Genomic DNA, 23,481 nt, shown 5'->3' with positions numbered 1-23,481 from the left:
AGTCAACTGTTGAACCAACTATGTCTGAATTTGATATGAAAATGAGCTCTCAGCACTAACTAAATAAACTGTCAAACCACTTTTTTCGTCAGCTGCAGCCTGTGTTGGACCATGTGAGCCTCTCCCAAACCTCCATGTCACTCGGTGGCCAGTCTGAAAATACACCCAAACACAGCGGCACTGCCTCCATGGAAACAACTGCTAGTAAACCCAGGGGCCTTTCCTGGCTGTGGGGTCATGATTCCTCTGGATGTGTTGAGGTTAGCTCGGGTTTCTCTACCGATAAGCTGTCTGGCTTGCATCACAGAACGGCGAGCCCCACATACTCGGCACACGTGTTCCCCACGCCAGCTTCATCCAGAGAATCCATCCTGTCAGACAGCTGGGATAAAGACAAGAACTGGCTTTCCTCTCTAGCCTCTCCTGGCTCTTTGAGCCGCACTGTTTCCCCCTGTTCCTCAGTCCGCTCTGGCATCTTCTCCCCCGCTGTGGTTCAAATCCGAAAGCACAACCTTGCCCCAGGCTCCAGTCTGGTTCACCTCCCTCAGTCCTGTTTCTCCTCCTGCGACAGCCTAGCTTCTTCTGTCTGTCCACAGTCCCCTCCTCCCCGGCACCGTCCTCCTCTCACCAGACTCTCCCTCCTGACAGCCATCCTGAGGAAAGGCCGTCTGCCGGTGCTGTCTGCTTCCCTGCAGAGGCCTTACACCCCCTGCTGGCCTGTTAACCCCGTGACCCTTACTTTCTGCAACGCATGCTCAGCAGCTTCCAGCGTTGCCTCTATTCCCTTGGAGTTTTCGTCTCTCTTCTCCTCATCGGCGTCCATAGATAGTCAAACTTGTGCTCACAGTGAGCCCAATAGGCCTCCTACTGCCCCCCCACCTGAGCTGCCTAATGAGCACAGTAGGCCTCACACGCCAAATAAAAGATGCACGGACCCGATTCGGCGAAGTGGTGTGCCAAGATGGGAGAGGGTTATTTCACCTTCGCCTCCGAAAAGCACACCACTGCCCATAGAACCTCCACAACGCACATGCTCAAAACTCAGGACTGCAACACTGCAGCAGTCTTACGTGCTAAAGTCTCCTGAGCTAAAGGCCAGCTTTCCTCACATGTATCTCAGGAGCAAAAAAGACACAAACCTTGAAAAATCAATCACTCCTCCTACAGCTTTACATCAACCAGCAAAACTTCAGAGCAGACAGCCAAATTCCTCTCTGTCAAAGCTTCGCTGGCTTTCTGAACAACTGCGATCCCCTCCGCCATATCCCTCCCTGTCCTCTCCATCACATTCCCGCTCAGCCAGCTCCGCCGTATCACCTCTCCCTCCTTTCTCGACAGGGAGGTGCAACTCACCACAAGGTTTCTCCAAAGCGTACAATCTGACGCCTTCCCGCTATACACCCATCGCTTTTTCCGGCTGGCCCTCGCCCATCAGCTCTCCCACGCCTACGCCCTCTCCTACCGCACTGTTTCGAGAGCTCACGCCATCCCCTTCCTTCTTCCTTTGCTCCACGCCGTCCCCAAGACCGGGGAGTGGAATATCAGACTGCAGTGACAGGGAGGGTAAAAAAAGAAAGGTAGCCACACTGCTTGCCACGTGCGCCACTTCAGACTCAGGATATTATTGACCACGCTCACTGTTACATGCTGTTCTTTGACATCACTTTCTCACTCTTGATATGCAGACATGCACTCACCAGCCAAAACAATTTACAGAGAGCCACGCACAGAAAAACATTACATTACGAACTCTTCAGTTTTGATATTTTAACAGATGTATTGATTAAATGACTATAGAGAGGCATACAAGTATGAAAGCTTTTTGTTTGAAAGACAAGGCCGTTTTCACACTTAAAGATCTACTGTCCTCACTGTGATTTCTTCGGCTTTGTTGTGTCCACACATCAGCGCTTAACAACTCTTTTAATCCTGGACCACTGCAAACATTTGTCAAAACATGCACCCCTGCTGTGTTGCCACTCCCATTATTTTTCTGACAAATACACCACAAGGTGGTGCTGTTATTAAACCTCAAAACTTTGACCCCATAAGTCGGATTGACTTAACAGCTCAATGCGCTCTTCATAACACCCACTGTAACTTTTGGGTGTTCGCTGAATCATGACAACATTTGGTACACATTTTTAGGGGACTGACAAGTACATTTTTGTAAAATTTGAGCAAGATTAATTTAAAAACACGGCTGCCGTCAACCAAAATGTGTTTGCAGGGGCAAGTACAGGACTTATCAACTAATTGGCTATAAGTCAGTGATTTGAAAGTCTAATGATTATAAGACCTTGATGACTGTATTACATGTACGCCTCTTCCAAAGTATTTTGAGCACAACCCACAGGGGGAGCCACAAACAGGGTGTCCTCATTTTTTCACATGACAAAAAATGACATAGGCTTCAGTCCATGCAGAACACGTGCATGGGCACTTTTGCTGTTAAGTTGCAGTGTGTGTTACATTATCACGCAGTAATAGGTTTTGTGAACTGCAAGTCTGGACAAGGCCTTAGAACCAAGATTTCAAAGCTACACTGCTTTGAAAATGCTTTTCTTATTTTTCTTCAGGTTGTTTTATGTATTGTTCTTAGGAGCAGCACCACCACTCAGTAGATTCAAACACAATAAGAAAAACATGTGCGGCTGTTTAGGGAGGGGCCTCAGAGCAGTTAGTGTAAGATTCCAATCAAAATTTCTGTGACGTCATCCCCTCTACTGGGAAGTAACAGCCCCTGCGCATATTTGAATTCATATAATTTTGATTGTTGTTATCAACACTGCGCTGCATCATACTAAGTCCACACGAACAAAGTTATTTCAGTTACAGTTGACCCTCGCAGCTGCTGTATTAGCTCGCATGAGGCGTGATGCAGGTGTACCATATGTTGTGTCTGCTGAATGTAATTTCCATTGTCATTTATAAATACATTTCCTGAAACAGGAATAATTGACAAGAATGTGACAAACAATTCAAATGATCATGGTTATTGTTCTGTCATTTCGAATATTTCTTAAACACTAGACAAACACACTTCAGTATTTGGCTTGTGACCAAAAGACTGGAAGGTTTATTGGAGATAAACAAAACATGCCAGAAGAAATGACTGTCTAAAGAAACCATTGGGGGGAAATGAGAATTAATTTATATTCATGTGTGTTCTTCTCCCTCTCTTGCTCTCTCTGCATACTGAAGCCTCACAAGATTAAGTCGAGCTACAAATCCCTCGCTGCAATTCCCACAAACACCCTTCTTTTGGATCAGCAGGTACAACCACTTAGTCGTCTGTAATTCTTTGAGAGCATCTCATTATGATTGTTCTACAATATGATATTTATTCTTATTCGATTCTTGACAGCAAAGCCACACAGAAATTCCAGTTAGATCCAGAAGTTGAGACACCACTGGCAAAGCTTTTTACAAAAAATGTTTGTGCAGCCCTACTACTTAACAGAGGGCAGCTTCACTACACATCTTAAAATAAAGGCGCTCATTTAACAATCTGTCAGTCAGCTACAGACATGGGAGCTGTAAGTTTGATTTTTTTTAGTTAACTTAGGATGATGTTGCTGGTAAAATGAGCTGACAGTGGAACCTTGGCTAGCGTAGGCCCTGGTTAGCGTTTTTTTGGGCTTACATTGAAAATTGACAAAAAAATGTGCGTACATCTTCCGGTTAGCATACAATATGGCGCAAATCCTGTTGTGCTATTAATACACTGGGTGAGTCCAACTGTGTCAGTTAGCTATTTTTAGCACAAAAACTCCCTGCTAGCAACCTGTAACTGGAAACCGGAACTGAAAGTCATTGTCCCCGAGCGTCATCGCCCTTCTATGACATCATCAGTGGTTGACTCTCTAATTCTTTGCTAACTATCACAGTTATGCTACAATTCTCTGCTTTTCTTTTGATCACGGCTGCAAAATAGCCCACAATGGAGTCAAAGAAATTTGCAAGTGCTAAAACACAAAGGTGGTCTTTGTCAATGCAAAAGTGACGTTTAAATGTTCATTTATCTTTTTAATTGTCATATTATGTATTTTGAATTGTTTTCTGCATGTAAAACTATACTTGTAAAACTAAAAAAAGTGCTTTGTGTTAGCATTTATGGCTGTCCGGAATCGATGAATTGGATTTGCATGATTTCTTATTGGAAAAAAGTAGGTTTTGGTTTGTCGGACCTTGTAGAACAAATTAATGACGCTAACTAAGGTTCCACTGTACAGTCGTCCCTCGCTGCATCACGATTCAAACATCGCTATCGCGGTTTTTCAAACATGAATTAATTAATAAATGATTGATGTTTTGTGTTTGACCACGGCCTATTAGTCAAAAAAATATGCATATTTAAGCAAATTGTATGTATATTTTACCCCAATTAAGCATTTTCAAGCATAAAAATGGCTAAATGTACAAAAAAACAAATGCACTATAAGCCATTAAGCCCACAACTTGTGAATGTAGCATTCTACATTGGCCACTAGATGTCCGTAATTATTCGGTGAGACCACCACCGAAGCACCAGACTTGAACAACCGGCTTTTATTGCAGGTTTAAATTATCTCACAACAGGTACAATAATAATAACATAATAATAATAATCATCATCATCACCCTCATCATGATAATGATGACTGGTTACAGTTGCGACCATAGCCCACAACAAGCTAAAAATCAACTCTGAACCCCACTTCCTGTCTGCCATCGATTCTGCTGCCCCTACAAAGTAAACTGTCTTGAATGGCTTATTTTCTCTGATTATATCTACTATATTGGCTAACACCAATGTAAAGGTGACTATATGGGTGTTATTTCATGTCCAGGTGGCTCTAATTAAAAAAAAACTTATTTAGAAAGTCATGTTTGTATGCCATAACTGTGAAAATATTCCATTTATAAAGAAGGAATCGTACTTACAATTCGCTTATCGTGGTCCAGTCTGGAAACAATTAACCGTGATAAACGAGGCCATACTGTATAACGTTAGCTATGTAGATCACATTGCTACGCTACTTTTGCCAACGTTTCACCAGCGTTTGTGCCCTCTTGTCCCGCTCCTTAAAGTTACGTTGGTTTATGGTATATGTGGCAAAGCGAATAAAGTACACAATTGCAATTACTGGAAGCACACATTAAGCACACTTTCTGCCGGAGACAGGCGTGAACAAACAGCTCTTTAGCATGAAAACAATGTGTCCCCATTAGGGCTCACTAAATGCTCTAAATTCCAGCATCAAGGCTACATTGTGGACGATACACTACTGTGGGGTCTCCTACTTACTTCAAGTGAAAAAAAAATAGCACGGGATAATCATTTTTGTAACTTTAATAGTTTGAATACTTGGATGCACATCATTTGCAGTCAGTAAGTACTTAAAGCCTGGAGCCCATGGAAAACATCAAACACTGAGTTTCTTACTGGAGATTCTTTTTGCTAGGTCTTTACTGCAGCCACCTTCACTTGTCTTAGTGCTTTTAAAGGTGGTTAGTAGTTTTATTTCAAATCATCGCAGGTGACCTACAGTAGCAAAATCATGAATGTAATGTACATGTAAGAGATAAATGCATGCATGTTGGTGATGCAGGAGTGACATGTAAGGCTAACGTATAACTCTAATGTATCAATTTGAAGCCTCCTTATCGTGCTTTACATTCACAGGTCATAGATGAACAAGTGGAAAGAGAGGACAACTTGCAAAGAGTCACCACGAGTGACAGGGGTGATGAAGACACCCATGCTGAGGTATTAGCGCACGCATCACTGGACATTTTTATCACGGATTCCGCATAATTGTGCGATAACGTCAGTGCTTCTGTGCGCCTTTTCAGATGTGCTCGCCTGCTCAGCTCCGGCAGCAGTCTGAGGAGCTGTATGCAGCCATTGACGAGATATTGTCAAATCCCACTCCACCAGTAAGTTTAGGTCATTCTATCAATAGTTTTGTGTTACTTTTAATGAGAATTTGTTGATTACATTTGTCACTGGGTTTATTCTTGCACTGTTTTAGAGCAAAACATCTTCCAAGATATTGACTACCAACGTTTTGCAGGTAGGGTATTTCCTTTCTCTACTAACTGTAATGCTTCAAAACATTAATTTGTCAACAATCACAGACAAATTGATGCCAAAAGTGGATACACTGAAATCTTGACAGCCAGCTGCATTCACAAGAAGATTACAGATATGTCATGTCAGCCTATCAGCATCCCTTCTGGAGATCGGAATGAGAGTAATATTTTCAACATGCCAGAAGCTAAATGCTCATTAAGGCTTCTAAAGAACTGCGACCCTTCTATATATATATATATATATATATATATATATATATATATATATATATATATATTTATTTATTTTTTAATCATAATTGAAAACTCAGAAGACAAAAGAGTCTAGAGCATCACTTAAAAGCAGGGGTGTCCAAAATGCTGGCCATTTTTACAGCCCGTGGCTGCCCTCGGCATATTCTAAAAATACAATTAAACAAGGAAACTATAAAAACAACAGCAAAACTGGAAAAAAGGGCAGTCATTTTACAAGAATAAAGACACAATATTGGAGGATAAAGTCAATATCAAGAGAAAAACAACAAAGTTGGAATATGAAAGAGAAAAAGTTTTATTTTTTAAACAGTCGTAATATTATAATAAACAAACAGAGAATAATGTTGCAATTTTACAAAATTTTGGTTGGGTAAAAGTTATAATATTACGATAATAAAGTCTAAATATTATGAGAATAAAGACATAATATTAAGAGAAAAATGCACCAGAAGAAAAAGAAAAAGAGAGAAAAAAAGTGTAACATAAGGAGAAAAAGCTCCTTTGTACTAATAATATGCTTGTCACTGATAACACAAAGCTTTTTTTTCTTTAAATATAAAAAAACGTCTCAGCAAATCTACATGTGTTGGTTTAGAAAATGTCAAAGTGGCCCCCCGCATTCAGTCAGTATGCGGCCCTCAGTGGAAAAAGTTTGGACACTGCTTTAGAGTATATTTTTGATAGTAGGATGTAGAAGGACGTAATCACGTACGTAATGTCTGGCTTCATAGATGGCAGTGACAATGACTGCTTGTCAGGCCAGCACTACATACAGAACCGGAGGAGACAGAACCTTAACGGACATTTTCCAGACTCGTCTCATTTCTAATATTATGCGTGAAACAATCCATCATCTATGTCATGTTAGATAAGCACCTTTGAGTAGGTTAGGCTGTGCTCTAAGTGCTATTTGTGGTGCCCGCTATGGGTTGTGGTCAAAATGCTTTGGAAGATGTGCTAGCATACATGTCATTTAGATATCGGACTATGTTTTACAATAATTAGGCAAATAGTCAATGACTTATGGGCAATTAGTTGCCCCTGCTTTTGCTTGATGGTGGCCATGTTTTTCATCCAGTCTTGCTCAAATTTGACTGGCATGTGCTTGTCAGTCCCTTGAAGGTGTGTACCAAATTCTGTGGCGATTCGGCTAATCGGGTTATCTCTATGCTCAACATAGAACAGATTGCGGCAAAAAAACCCAACTAATAATAAAACACAAAAACAAAGAACCATCTCATTTAGAAAAAAATCTATTTAATTATTTACTGTGAAACAATATCTACAAAACATTACACAAGCAAATATAAATAAAAATGTGCAAAACTAAAAGAAAAAGCAGCTTTCAGGTAACAGTTTTGGCTGGTCTTAAGTTAATGAAGATGGACATTCAGAAACACAAAGTCCCTCAGCTTTTGTTTCCTGATTTTCTGCTTTCCAGCTCACTTGTGTGTGTAACCCCTCCCTCCACCTCATGCTTAGCGTGGACACACGCAGCACCACACATTTTCACCAATCACGTGCAGCTTTAACAGGGAAAAAAAGACACTTCAAGCCGTTTCCTTTGAGAACGACCCATCACGAGAAGCTACCGTGGGTGTTTTGGGTGTTTTGGGTGTTTTGAGCTGTGTGAGAAATCAAGATTCAAGATTCAAGATTCAAGAGATTCAAGAGAGTTTTATTGTCATGTGCATGGTAAAACAGCAGTAATACCATGCAATGAAAATCTTATTCTGTTCATTCTCCCAAGAAAAGAAAGAAAACACAAGAAAGAATAAGAACATAAACATAAACATATATACCAATAAATTAAGCAGCAACAAAAAGAAGAGACATTCATACAAATAAATATACAAATAAATAAGTAATAAATAAATAAAGTGCTATGAGTGTGTGTTTGTGTTGCGTGCGGCGTGTGTGAGTGCTTCGTTGAGAAGCCTGATGGCCTGTGGGTAAAAGCTGTTTGCCAGCCTTGTGGTCCTATACTTCAAACTCCTGTAGCGTCTGCATGAGTGTTGTGGATGTGTGCTGTCCTTGATGAGGTTGTGTGTTCTGCGTAGGACTCTGGTTTTATAAATGTCTTGCAGTGAGGGGAGGGCTGCCCCAACAATGTTCTGTGAGGTCTTGATCACCCGCTGGAGTGCCTTCCTATCACGTGTTGTACAGTTACCGTACCAAACAGTGACGGAGGCGGTAAGGACACTTTCGATAGTGCATCTGTAGAAGCAACTCAGGATTTTGGTAGGCATGCCAAATTTCCTCAGTCTTCTCAGGAAGTACAGTCTCCTTTGGGACTTCTTCAGAATTTGTTGGGTGTTGTGAGACCAGGTGAGGTCCTCGCTGATGTGTGTGCCAAGGAACTTGAAGGTTTTCACCCTCTCCACCTCAGTCTCATCAATAAACAGGGATTTATGTGGCTCCTTTTCCCTTGTTCTTGGGTCGATGATCATCTCTTTAGTCTTATCTGTATTGAGAAGGAGATTGTTAGCACGACACCAAGCTATGAGGTCCTCCACCTCTCTTCTGTATGACGTTTCAACACCACCAGTGATCAGTCCGATGACTGTAGTGTCATCCGCAAATTTAATGATGCTGGTGTTGTTCTGGGAGGCCACGCAATCGTAGGTGAAGAGCGTGTAGAGGAGTGGACTCAGCACACACCCCTGTGGGGTCCCAGGGCTCACAATTCTTGAGCTGGATGTGCGGTTGTGGACTCTGACTGACTGGGGTCTGCCTGTGAGAAAGTTAAACACCCAGTTACAGAGGGAGGGAGACAGGCCAAGTGTGAGGAGCTTATCTGTGAGTTTGTGGGGGCTGACTGTATTCAAAGCAGCGCTATAGTCTATAAATAGCATTCTGACATATGTGTCCTGGCCCTGTAGGTGAGAAAGGGATGTGTGGATGGCAGTGTTGACTGCATCATCCGTGGACCGGTTCTGGCGATATGCAAACTGTAGAGGGTCCACGGTTGCCGCCGGGATGCTCTTTTTGATGTGGGTCATGACTATTCTTTCAAAGCACTTCATAACAATAGGAGTGAGTGCTATAGGGCGATAGTCATTCAAGCAGGTCACGTTGCTCTTCTTGGGTACGGGCACTATGGTGGTGGACTTAAAGCAGGTCGGTACAGATGCTTGTGCAAGCGACAGGTTAAATATGTCAGCAAGCACATCAGCTAGCTCTGATGAGCAAACCCGAAGTGCACGTCCTGAGATGTTGTCTGGGCCTGCTGCTTTTCGTGGGTTTGTTTTGTTCAGAACCCTGTGCACATCAGCTGATGTCACCATGAGAGGTGAGTCCTGTGTGCTCCCCAGGTTCAGCCACCCTCTCTGCTCATCAGGAGTTTGGGTGTCAAAGCGGGCATAGAACTCATTCAACTCATCACTCAGTGTGGTTTGGCTGGACGTGGCTACGCTACTCCGCTGTCGATAGTCTGTGATGTGCTGGAGCCCCGCCCACATGCGCCGAGGGTCTGAGGTGGAATAGTAGCCCTCCAGCTTCTGTCTGTACTGTTTTTTGGCCTCTCGTATGGACCTTCTCAGGTCATATCTGGCCTTTTTGTAGTCATCAGCGGTGCCCATGACAAATGCAGTCGAACGAGCACGTAGCTTAGCCCTTACATCACAGTTCATCCACTGTTTTTGGTTAGGGTATTTCCTGTAATACTTGGTGGTGGTAACAGTCTCTATACATGTGCTAATGTAGCCAGTAACAGCAGAAGCATATTCATCCAAATCAACAGTACAATCTTCCCTCCCTGCTGCAGTTTTAAACACATCCCAGTTTGTGCAGCCAAAGCAGTCCTGAAGTACTTGATCAGTTTCTTCATTCCACACTTTAACTGCTATACGTACAGGGGGAGCTTGTTTGAGAAGTTGTCTGTATGTTGGATAAAGGAATATAGAGATGTGGTCAGCCTTTCCAAAGTGGGGTCTTGGAACAGCCTTCAAAGCACCTTTCATGTTGCAGTAGACTTGGTCCAGGATGTTATTTTCCCTTGTGGGAAAGCTCACATGCTGGTAATATTTGGGGAGGACAGTCCTGAGGTTACAGTGGTTGAAATCGCCAGATATAATAAATACAGCGTCTGGGTGTTTGGTCTCGTGTTTATCAATGATGTCATGCAGGAGGCCTAGTGCATTAGCAGTGTTAGCTCGTGGTGGGATGTAAACAGCAGTTAAATACACAGCGCTAAACTCACGAGGCAAATAAAAAGGTCTGCATTTCACCATCAGCAGCTCAATGTCCTGCGAGCAGTGCTTTTCCATCGTCTGTACGTCTGTGCACCACGGTTTGTTTACGTAAACACAGACGCCGCCACCTCTGTGTTTACCAGACGCTAAAGTCCGATCTCCCCGGTAAGCAGCAAATGTTTCCAACTGGATCGCCGAGTCCCGTATATCCTCCGTCAGCCAGGTTTCTGTGAAGGTGAGCACACAGCATTCCCGGATCTCCCGTTGAGCTGTAATCCTTGCTCTTAGTTCGTCCATCTTGTTTTCAAGGGAGCGGACGTTGGCTAGCAGCAGGCTTGGTAGCGGTGGCCTAGTCGCTCTAGCTTTTAGCCTAGCATGCAGGCCGGCCCGCTTGCCTCGTTTACGCCTCGGATGCTTTGCTCGCCGGGTATTCAGCTCACCCGGCCCGCAGACTGCTGCGGTCTCCCGGCGCAGATCATGGGTCCATCTGACTCCTGGGATGAAACGTGGTACTATTTGTCACAGGAAACAATGCTGGTATGCATCTTTTAACATTTTCACCCATTTGTGTGTAGAGATTCGGCAGTAGATGAGAAAAATGCCCCAATGTGTTCAAAATAATAGCAGCCCAACATGAGTAACCATATTAATCACTGTTTTTGGTATAGATGATATTACTACGGTACATGGCAAATAATTTACCTGTAGTTGTAGTAGCGTCAAAACAACAACAGATCCAACATTCATGATATGCACACTCCTGAGTCTGTAATTATGTAAATGATTGAAAATATTCAAAATAATAGCACTGTGGAGTTCAATTACTGAGGTAATTCATTCTGTGAAAAAACAGGTGTCAATCTGGTGGCCTTACTTAAGGATGAAGCCAGCACATGTTGGACATGCATTTCTAGGAAAACGTTCTGCAGAAAAGCGTACTTTGATTAAAACATGTATTGATGATGGGGAAGCGTATAAAGAAGTGCAGAAAATGATAGGCTGCTCATCTCCAATGCTTTAAAATGGAAAGAGAAACCAGAGCGACATGGAAGACAACAGAAGACTACCATTGAAATGGATGGAAGAATAGCCAGAAGGGCAAAGAATCAGCCAAAGACCATTTTCAGGGTGATCAAAGACGGTCTGATGTAACCTGTGAGTACTGTGACAGTTAGAATACACCTGTGTGAAGCTAATCTATTGGCAAGAAACCCCTGCAAAGTCCCACTGTTAAAAACAGACGTGCTGTAGAGGATACACTTTGCCAAAGAACACACTGACTGGCCTAAAGAAAAATGAAGAAATATTTTGTGGACTGATAAAACAGGGTTGGACATCGAGTCTCAAGCATCAATGGGAACCGGGACTAACATTCTGAAACGGCCGGGTTGGTTTTCATAAGAAGAGATCAGGCAGACACACTTTTCTGTCTTTTAAATGTTTCAGTGAAGAAATATCTGGAAAATGTCACAAGTACACCGCTGGCCACCTGCTCACATCAACAAGTAGTGATGGAAACTAGGAAGTGGCGAAGGTAAATGCTGTGCTTGACACGCCCACGCAGGGGTGTGTACTCCTTCCTGATTGGATCAGTATGTTATGTGTTGGCATTTAACTGGTTCAAGCTTGTGTCAATCGAGGGTGCAGGGCTGTAAGCTATTGTCCAGGCGACGAGTGTGATAAGGTTGCCAGGCAACCCTGCCCCACCCCCACCCTCGCCCACCCTTTTCGAGCAGCCTGTCTGCTCAAACGTGAAAGCGCAACCATAGAATAACTCTACAATACTACTTTATCTAATTCTATCAACTCTAACAATTCTGATTCTTACCGATTCGTAGTTTTGATGTCCTATCTGCCGACCTGAAGAAATAGAACACCAACAAAGAACAAGCCAGTGAGATCAACCATTAAGCAGACGGACGGAAAAATGCTGACTTTATTGTAGGCCAGCTGGTGGCACTGTGAGACAAATCAGAAATCTGAATCTGTTAAAGAAACAGCTCCACGGCTAATAGTGTTGAAGTGGCATGGGCCAGCAGTCCTGATTCCGAAGGCACTGGACAGATTAGACTGACCTGGCAACACATAGAAGCTGAAATCTGATTGGACAAAAAAATCGAACATACAAATACACTACAGAAAGCAGTGCAGCCAAGAGACTGTTACTAAATTAATACAATTTCATGGAATAAGTACTAGAATTTAAGCTTTAGAAGATCTTTGTGACATGGGAGGAGGTTAAAAAAAATAATCATTTTTGTTTTGAAAGTTTGACAAACAGGGTCAGGTTGTGACTTTGTGCATGTGCTTTTTAATTTACTCCTATGTGAACCACAGCCTAAGTTGACAAGGAACAGCATTATGAATGACTGGTGTATGCATTTTTTTTTCTTATGCTTTCATCCACCAATTATTGTGCGCCACAGATTCTGCCAAGCACTGGCCGAGCAAACTCTTGATGTGGTTCCTGACTGCATTTTCATTTCAGTTGTGAAGTTTTATAATTATTTGCATAAAGTGTGTGCTATCTTTGCAGTTTATTACATTTCTGTTGGAAGAGCAATTGGAATAAAAAATAATAATAGAAAATATGAAAATAATAGAGGGACGTGATTGGTGCCTCAACTAATTCTCAGATAAAAATCCAAATGTATAAAACCCAGTAAATGAATACATATAAATTATTGGTTGGTGTGAATTGGTGTCAGAAGCTTAGCCGCCAGGAGACGCACAGGATGTGAGCAAACATAACATGCAGCCACAAAATTTCACAAATTATTTGTTATTATTATATAGTCTGTTTTTTTAATACAGTACAGTACAACAACCAACATATTTGCATAGTAACAGTATATTTACAGCATTAATAACAAGGGAAAAAGCAAGATCACAGGGAAAACTGAACTGGATTTTCAGTGATGTGTATGTTTTGTATATAAATGGATTATGGAATGGATTGGACAACACACTGAAGGGGCCCTCTTTACCTTACACCATGAAATGAAGGGAAACTGAACGAATTAGGATTATGTTTATTAACTGAAACATAGCAGGTTATATGATTATTTATTTAAGCACATTTTCTGGCCGCTTTATACTGAAATTTCTCTGCAATTTTTTGTTTAAAAAAAACAACAACAATACATTATTTAGAAGAGCCTAAGAATATTTTAGGGAGGCTCCAGCCCCCCTACAATAGGCTTGATGACACCAGTGATTGGATCACTGCTTCTGTCACAGTTCTTTGCACCATATTAGATATACACTCCTGATCCAAATTTTAAGACCGGTTGAAAAATTGCAAGACTTTACATTTTGCACTGTTCGACCTTAAGGAGGTTCTAAGTAGAGCTTCAAAATGCAAAACAAAGAAATAGGAGTGAGACAAACATTTTTTTTGAATAAGGAAAAACGATTACTGTAAAGTGAGTTCATCAGCTGATCAAAAGTTTAAGACAACAGCCTTTGAAAGCTAACATTTTGGCAAAAATGTGGATTCAATGTTATTTTCTGTCAGGTATTCACAGTGTCATGATCTCTTGATGGCAAAGGAAAAAACGCATTCTCTCTTTGTGTGATTCTTGAGCTGCATAAGCAAAGGCCTCTTGCAGCGCAAGGTTGGACGCACTATGTCGGTCATTGTAAACGTTTTCAACGATCCTGAGAGTTATGGAATTAAAAAGTCAAGTGGTAGACCCAAGAAAATGTCACAAGCCCTGAGTCGGAGCATCTGATTGGCTGTCCGTCAAGACATGGGATGATCCTCGCCCCAAATGAAGGCTGTTGCTGGTGCCAAGTGCAGTCCAATAACCATAAGACAGCATCTGCGAGAGAAGGGTTTTAAGAAAAAAAAAATTCTGGGCTCATCTCTTCCAGTACCACAAAATTGAAATTTGCACAAGAGCACCAAACATAATTGAAATGTGGAAGAAAGTTTTATTCACTGATGAGAGAAAAATGTAACCTTCCAACATTATTGGCTTGATTAGGAGATCCCGCGTGAGATGTTTTCTATATGACACAGAGGAGGGGGTGCCATCATGATCTAGGGGTGCTTTTTTTCCTTCAATGGAACAATGGAGCTTCAGGTTGTGTAGGCGTCAAACAGCAGCTGGCTATGTGGGGCTGTTGCAGGGGGCATACCTCATGACTGAAGGCCCTCGTCTGTGTGGTAATGACTGGGTTTGTCAACAGGACAACGCTGCAGTTCACAATTCCCGCCTGACAAAGGACTTCTACCAGCGGAAGAACGTCACTCCTTTGGACTATCCCGCGTGCTCCCCTAATCCAAATCCAAGAACATTTGAGGATGGATGGCAAGGGAAGTTTCCAAAAATGGACATCAGTTCCAAACAGTGGATGCCGTCCATGAAGCCATCTTCACCACCTGGAGCGACATTAGCCTCCTGGAAACACTGGCATCAAGCATGCCTAAGCAAGAATGGTGCAGCTACTCATTCTTTTTCTTTGAACATTTTATTTCTATTTTAGTGAGGTTTGGGGTATTTTTGAACTATGGTTTTAAACCTTTGATGAGCTGATGAACAACCTATTTCAGTTTAATGGTTGTTTGTGTTACAATGTGTGTGTGTGTGGTGGACCACAGAACGTGGAGGCAGGAGTACAGACAAACCGTAGCCTAAGGTCTGCTACTGGAGTGTAAGGTGAGGAACTGGCATCTCCCAGCTTCCCCTACTCAACCTAAGTAGCAGGCGGCCTTGATTAGGAGCAGGTGTGTTCAGTTGTCTCCAGCCGAGCGGAACTGTAGGAGGAGAGAGAGAGAGTGTGAGCACCAGGAGGCACAACAGCAGCTGATCAAAACAGTTTGCAATAAATCGCTTACTCTCACACGCATTTTCACTCTTTGCATTTTGAAGTTCCACGTTAAGCCTCCTGAAGATCCAACAGTGGAAAATTTGATTTTTTGCAATTTTTCAACCGCCCTTAAAATTTGGATCAGGAGTGGATATCGTCAAATCTTGGTTTTCGAACACTCCAGTTTTTGTATGATTCGGTCTTTGATAAAAAGTTTTGCCAACATTTTACCCCGGTCTTCATACACCATCTCAGTTATTGTACAACATGGGGCCAAAGAAAGCTGGGAGTGACAGCGATTTGATCAGGAAGGTAAGACACACTACTGAATTCAAGAAATAACTTATCTCAAAGTAGAAAGATGAAAGGGTTAAAGTTGTTAACGAAACAGAGATCAGAAACGATCAAAGATGTTGAGAAATTGCTGGTGTGAATCCCGTCCTCTCTCTCTGCTTTTTACCTTGAATAGTAACATTGATGTTAAATGTTCATTTGTCAGTTTCATTCATCATTTATAATTATTACACATAGTTTTTTTGCGTGTAATTATAATTGTTCCTTATATATTGCATGTCTTGTTAAAATGTTTGGGCGTTCTTGAATGGATTAATTGGAATTACATGATTTCTTATGGGAAACATTTATTTGTTTTTCGTACGATTCGTCTGACCTTTTTGAAAGGATTACTAACAAACCCAGTACCACCACACATAAAAAATGATCCGATAGGGCCGAGGAAATGTGTCCTAATGAAATGGTGAGATAAAAGTGAATTCAAGCTGTGTAATCATCAGGAGAAGAAATTAAGCCATCTGTTAATTATTGATCAAAAGGGAGATACCACCTTGTAGTTTCCCACAGCAAACACGTTTATGAGTGTGCATAAGGTATGTGCCTTTGCACGTGTGTGTGTGTGTTTCAGTGGATAGAATACAGCGAAACATTTAAAGTCAAACACAATCTGTTTGATGATGGATTGTTGATTTGCAGTTGTTGCAAAGCAAACTACTGCCATTACAAAATAATTAAGGGGAGTATCTCTTACAAATAATGAACTGCACAAGCATTTAAAAAACATGCAAACATTTCTTCACTGTCATGCAAGTATGAAGAAAAGTTAACCACTGTTAAACACAAAAATTAAGTAAATTTACTCACACTTTGAAGATGCCAGACAGACAGGTAATGGAGAGAGACCAAGAAACGTTTTTGTTAGTATTACTGGAATTAATACACTGAACAAAAATGTGAACGCAATACTTTTTTTTTTTTTTGCTCCCATCTTTCATGAGCTGAACTCAAAGATCCAAAACATTTTCTATGTACACGGACTATTTCGCTGAAATATTGTTCACAAATCTGTGTTAGTGAGCACTTCTCCTTTGCTGAGATAATCCATCCACCTCACATATCAAGATGCTGATTAGACAGTGTGATTATTGCACAGGTATGCCTTAGGCTGGCCACAATAGAAGGCTATTCCAAATGTGCAATTTTGCTTTATTGTGGGGAGCTTCAAGGGGTTCAGCAAACGAGTCAGTATCTGGTGTGACCACCATTTGCCTCACGCAGTGCAACACATCTCCGCCACATAGAGTTAATCAGGTTGTTGATTGTGGCCTGTGGAATGTTGGTTCCCTCCTTTTCAATGGCTGTGCAAAGTTGCTGGATATTGGCAGGAACTCAGAGCATGCCAAACATGCTCAGTGGGTGACATGTCCGGTGAGTATGCTGGCCATGCAAGAACTGGGATTATTTCATCTTCAGGAATTGTGTACAGATCCTTGCAACCTGGGGCCACGCATCATCATGCTGCAACATAAGGTGATGGTTTGTGCATGAATGTACTGCCAAATTGTCTGAAACGCCTTTGGCTTTGGGAGAGAAATTAACATTCAATTCACTGGCAACAGCTCCGGTGGACATTCCTGAAGTCAGCATGTCTATTGCACACTCCCTTCAACACTGCAACATCTGTGGCATTGTGCTGTGTGATAAAACTGCACATTTTGGAGCGGCCTTGCATTGTGGCCATCCTAAGACATACCTGTTTAATAGTCATGCAGTCTAATCAGCGCCTTGATCTGCAACTCCTGTCAATTGGATGGATTAACTCGGCAAAGGAGAACACAGATTTAGACAGATTTGTGTACAATATTTAAGAGAAATAGGCCTTTTGTGTACAATGAAAACATTTTAGATGTTTTGAGTTGAGGTCATGAAAGATGGCAGCAAAAGCAACAGTGTTGCGTTTATACTTATGCTGAATGTAGTGTATAATAAGAAAATAAGTATATGGGGGGGGTTATTTTATTGATCTTATTTGTATTTTTACAGAGTGTCATTTCTCTCTCTGCATGGTTGCACATACATTGTTTTGCTCTCTGGATCACGCACACTGGAGTGATCACTAATTATATGACAGACGTAGACAGACACACACACAACACACACACACACACACACACACGCACACACACACACACACACACACACACACACACACTACACATCCCCACAAAGCTGTCGAAACATAGGGGACACTGAAGTGTATTTCCGTTTGCATCTGTTTGTTATGGACCGGTTCTGGCGATATGCAAACTTTAGAGGGTCCACAGTTGCCGGGATGCTCTTTTTGTTGTGGGTCATGACTATTCTTTCAAAGCACTTCATTACAATAGGAGTGAGTGCTTTCGGGCGATAGTCATTTAAGCAGGTTACGTTGCTCTTCTTGGGTACGGGCACTATGGTGGTGGACTTAAAGCAGGTCGGTACAGATGCTTGTGCAAGCGACAGGTTAAATATGTCAGCAAGCACATCAGCTAGCTCCAGGCCCCAGTCAGTCAGAGTCCACATCGCCCATCCAGCTCAAGAATTGTGAGCACTGGGACCCCACAGGGGTGTGTGCTGAGTCTGCTCCTCTACACGCTCTTCACCTATGATTGCGTGGCCTCCCAGAACAACACCAGCATCATTAAATTTGCGGATGACACTACAGTCATCGGCCTGATCACTGGTGGTTTTGAAACATCATACAGAAGAGAGGTGGCGGACCTCATAGCTTGGTGTCGTGACAACCATCTCCTTCTCAATACAGATAAGACTAAAGAGATGATCATCGACCCAAGAACAAGGGAGAAGGAGCCGCATAGACCCCTGTTTATTGATGAGACTGAGGTGGAGAGGGTGAAAACCTTCAAGTTCCTTGGCACACACATCAGCGAGGACCTCACCTGGTCTCACAACACCCAACAAATCATCAAGAAGTCCCAAAGGAGACTGTACTTCCTGAGAAGACTGAGGAAACTTGGCATGTCCACGAAAATCCTTAGTTGCTTCTACAGATGCACTATCGAAAGTGTCCTTACCGCCTCCATCACTGTTTGGTACGGTAACTGTACAACACGAGATAGGAAGGCACTCCAGCGGGTGATCAAGACCTCACAGAACATTGTTGGGGCAGCCCTCCCCTCACTGCAAGACATTTATAAAACTAGAGTCCTATGAAGAACACACAACCTCATCAAGGACAGCACACATCCACAACACTCATGCAGACGCTACAGGAGTTTGAAGTCCAGGACCACAAGGCTGGCAAACAGCTTTTACCCACAGGCCATCAGGCTTCTCAACAAAGCACCCTAATTTATTGGTATTTATGTTTCTTATGTTCTTATTCTTGTGTTTTCTTTCTTTTCTTGGGAGAATGAACAGAATAAGAATTTCATTGCATAGTATAACTGTCTGTCTTACTGTGCATATGACAATAAAACTCTTGAATCTTAAATATATGTATTAATTGTATTATTTTGAAGTTTCCAGTTGTGGTTCTATAGTTATCATTATACTGCAGTGAAATGTTGGTTAGCGTCATTAATCCGTTCCACAAGGTCCGACTCTAACTGAAACGCACTCTAACCGAACCAACCTTTCCCATAAGAAATAATGTAAATCTAATTAATCTGTTCTAGAAAGCAAACATGTTAACACAAAACACATTTTTATAGTTAAACATGCAGAAAACAATTCAAAATGCATATAAACACATATAGGTGATGAATGAAAGAGATAAATGAGCATTTAAATTCAACATTCAATAGTGTTTCTCGTCTCTGCTTTTCTTTTGATCATGGCTGCATAATAACACAAAATGGAGCCAAATAAAGTTGCAAGTGCCGGCATTTGATAAAGAAGGTGAGAAACACTATTTAATTCAAGAAATAACTCTTGGCAAAATATGAAGGTGGTGTTGGGTGTTGATCTTGCTGCCACATCGTGTCTTTGTCAACTTTAATTTATTTTCCAATTAATTTTCCAATTTATTTTCGTCATTTATATACATTTAGAATTGTTTTATGCATATAAAACTATAATTTGAAACGTAATGTGTTTTGTGTGAACATCTTTGAGACTTGTAGCATAACTGTGTTAGTTAGCCAAGAACTACAAAGTCAGCTGCTGATGACATCATAAACAGAACTGACTTCCGGTTCCTGTTCCCATGTATTGGCAAGCTGCTAACAAGGATGTTTTGTGATTAAAAATACATTAAGAACACAGTTCGACTCAGTCACAGTGTATTAATAATGTGACAAGACGCGGGCCATATTATATGCTAACCAGAAAATGTATGCAAACCGAGGCAAAATTTTGGTGGAAATTTTCAATGTTAATCAAAAAACATGCCAAATGGGGTGTATGCTAACCAAGGTTTCACTGTATTTGTCATTGCCATCACTGGTACCCTTCTGCCCTTCTGTGGTAGCATCACAAAACCCTCCACGAAAACAAAAGTAAAACATTTTATATTACGTGTGCGCTACAACTAGTTTCGCCAGGGAGACAATAACCTGTGTACTTTTGGAGAATTATTGACATGTATGATTGTGGAGGTACTCCTGGTATGACAAAAAGGCTTTGGGGGTACACAAGACAAAAAAGGTTGGGAAGAACTGCCTTAGATGCTCACTGTGCTGAAGTCTCACAACATCATTAAATTTAATGTAATTGCTCTTTAAATCTCAAACTATTCAGTGAGCATTTTCTCCTTTTTTCCTCTTCAGTTTCAGACACTTTGCAGGAGTAAGTGCTGCATATATTTCAGACAAATTAATTATTTTCATTTTCCCAGATGGTGATGCTTGTACCAATCTTGTGCTGTTTTGTTTCAACACAGCATGTCCCTTCTTTTTGTATGCAGAACATGTCATCCAAATCCTTGGGACGTGAAACCAAATATGTAAGTAAAATAGCACATTTTAAAGACCTTTTAAAGAATGAGTGAGTAACTTTTTTTCCCCTCTCTGTTCAACATCACATGATATAAATATGCAGATATTTAGTTACATTTTTCATTAAATAATGTATGAATCTTGAATGACAACATCCAGACATTTAAAGAGGACAAGTATCTATGAAGATGTATGATTTGGTGCTGTTTGTAATTAGGATTTATCGCCTTGCGGGATGTGCACTAATGAGTCCCATTTCAGTATGAACTACAGTATATGTTTTTAATGCTCGAGCCATCCTATTTTGTGAATATTGTTGCCTGTTGTTCACAGCACAGAGCTGAGAAGGCAGTGTTTGTAGTATGCAAGGGCTCATTATTCTTGCAAATATCCACATACTGCACACTCACTCATGGGGACCATAATCTCCTGATTGAAGACTTTTTGGAATGGAAAACGATCAGTAATTTAATCTGCAAGTTCTCAAGTACAACATGAAGATAGAGAAGTGGACTAAAACAAATCAATTAATTAATAAAACATAAGACAAACACAGTCCACATCAGCACGGCCTTCATGCTGTGCAGCAAGTACAAACTTGGGTAGATAGTTGAATGCATGTACTGTATGTGTGACATACTGTAAATAGTATTGCGTTATTGATAGCAACTAGAACAAAAACAATTACACTGCACTACACTACATTCACACTGCAGGGTATGATGCCCATTTGATGTAGTTGTTCACATTATCTAAAAAAGCGACTTGTATTTGTCTGTAATGTGAAGTCAATGCGTCCAGGAAGTGATATCCGTGACCACAAAATACGTCACATGCCGTTTTTGCGGAAGTAAACATGGCCGCTTGTCGTAGTCCTGTTGCATTTATGACGATTTCAAGGATTTTGTGGAACCAGAGTCAACATTTTCTTAACCAAATTATTTTGGGTAGGAAATTAAGAAGGTAGAGGGCAAGAATTTTTAATGTGCCAGTTTTTGGGGCTCTTGCTGCAACATCTCTTTCCAAGAGCATGTGGGTGAGGATTTGAAGCCAGTAGTGGTGGGACATTGATGTGAGTAATCGGTTCCAAAACATTTTGTTTTCGCCACTGCCTCATTTATGGTCCTCCTTCAGCCATTTTTTATTGCGCCTGTCAATATTGGAGACGAATCGTGACAATTGTCGCTTTTTGACGATATATAGATCAGATATATTCAGACTGCATTAGCACGGGATACATATCTGTGACACACACCAAAACTATAGAAGAAGAAAGAATGCATGCACATAAAGTCTGTTATCTTTTGCTGGCCTGGCTTGCCTGGACTGACGACGAAGTGAAATTACTTCTGTGAGTCATGTTTGAGTATAAGACAAAAAAAAATCAGCAGAATGTCGACTGAGAGTCATGCCATTTGGAATATTTAGATATTATGTTGGCTTTTCGGCAGCAGTACACAACCGGTCACTTCTGGTCCCATACAGGTGACATCATGTTTCCTAGAAAGTAGTGTTTTGCTTATCCACAGAGCAACAACAAGGCAGTGTTGTCAGATTTTCCCATTCTGGAGGTTAATACAGGGCACCCAGAACACCTTAGCCGTGTGGATGAAAGGCAGAAACAAAATACCTGAAAAAGTTCCTGTGTGGACAGAACTTTGTGATGTGTTGGTTGCGAATGACAAGCACCACATACTATCTATTTGACGAAATATTTATTATTCAAACAAAAACTATTTAATTCCAGTTAGTTTGTACATGATTATTGTGGATACCTCTCTACCTTTCAACCAAATTAACATGTCATCATTTTTTTTTTTTTTACATGGTGAAATAAGGCATCTTTAAATAGCTTGCAGCCATCTGACAAAAGAAAGCTGATGGACTCTCAAAAGGTACAAGGTATTCAGGCACTGTATTTAATTAAAATCAAAACATAAATGACATAGAATTGTGTACGGTAGTTATAAGTAATGATTCTCATCATTTCTGCTTTCCAGACAAAGCCTGGGGTTATTCGCCCCGTGACGGCCATTCTAAGACTGTCAGCGAGAGATGGAGAAGAATACCAACACAATCCCTTCCGAGAAACAGCGGGCAACCAAAGTTTAACAGGCTTCAACAAGTCATGCAAGGCAGGTATAGTTTCCATATAGTCACAGACAAGTCATATTGTGGAGCAAAATAAATGACATTGGAAAGTTGCTTCAAAAATGGTGACATGGTAATGGTTTAATTTATTTAAACATGCATACAAGTTACATTGGAATACATCACATATCACAATTCACAGTTCTACATGTCCAGAAGGAGTAGGAAGAAGCAATGCTTATTCCATTTTACACCAATTGCAATACATTTGTTCACTTCCTGTATTCCAAACCCACTCTCTTCTCGTGGAATACTTAAACAATTAATGAGATAATGTAACAATGTGATAAATAGTAGAAAAAAATATTAGTCAAGTCTGAAATTTAGTCAGATTTCCTGTCACCGTAACTAATAACTGTGATTTTAGAAAGAGAGGATTTGTATGGTCTCGATACGCTGCATTATGGATTATCTTAACTGATCTTTTTTGCGGTATCTTTAGAGAGTGAAGTGTACTTTTACAAGCATATAAGGGATATTAGAAATTATTCTTCATTTTAGTCTCATTGACACAAGTGATAAGCCTCGGTGAGGGTGTGTTCTATGAGGGAGCACTTCATTAGTCTGCAAGTCTCTCAATAAACTCATTAAAAGTTCCCAGTATCCCACTCAAGAAATGCTTGGACGACATAGAATGTATGTACGAGAGCTGTACTCACAGTGGTATTCATTTATGAATACGTGGCTGTGAAATATTCCTTTATTCCTTTATACTTAGATGCTATGCACAGCATTAGCTTATCAGCAGGCAAAGAAAA

The 23,481-nt window shown here is 41.2% G+C and overlaps 1 protein-coding gene across 6 annotated transcripts in view; it reads left to right on the top strand.

Moving 5' to 3' along the window:
* The window catches only part of mlip (muscular LMNA-interacting protein), a 59,294-nt gene that overhangs the window by 25,733 nt on the left and 10,080 nt on the right, over window positions 1-23,481 (top strand). For 4 of the 6 annotated variants that reach the window (XR_008573697.1, XM_054799130.1, XM_054799126.1 and 1 more), the window contains 8 exons: window positions 93-1,577; window positions 3,205-3,276; window positions 5,669-5,752; window positions 5,839-5,922; window positions 6,018-6,059; window positions 20,542-20,580; window positions 22,411-22,467; window positions 22,573-22,707. Coding sequence is in view for 5 of the 6 variants with exons in the window: in XM_054799130.1 (XP_054655105.1) it covers window positions 93-1,577; window positions 3,205-3,276; window positions 5,669-5,752; window positions 5,839-5,922; window positions 6,018-6,059; window positions 20,542-20,580; window positions 22,411-22,467; window positions 22,573-22,707 (1,998 nt within the window). In the remaining variant the exon portion in view is untranslated. Of the gene's footprint in view, window positions 1-92; window positions 1,578-3,204; window positions 3,277-5,668; window positions 5,753-5,838; window positions 5,923-6,017; window positions 6,060-20,541; window positions 20,581-22,410; window positions 22,468-22,572; window positions 22,712-23,481 lie in introns of all 6 variants that reach the window. The other 2 variants (XM_054799127.1, XM_054799129.1) reach the window with 2 other exon arrangements.

Source organism: Dunckerocampus dactyliophorus, chromosome 14 (assembly GCF_027744805.1).
Source record: "Dunckerocampus dactyliophorus isolate RoL2022-P2 chromosome 14, RoL_Ddac_1.1, whole genome shotgun sequence".
Classification (NCBI taxonomy): Eukaryota; Metazoa; Chordata; class Actinopteri; order Syngnathiformes; family Syngnathidae; genus Dunckerocampus; species Dunckerocampus dactyliophorus.
Note: the sequence above shows the minus strand (reverse complement) of the source record. Positions and strands in the feature narration are given on the sequence as shown.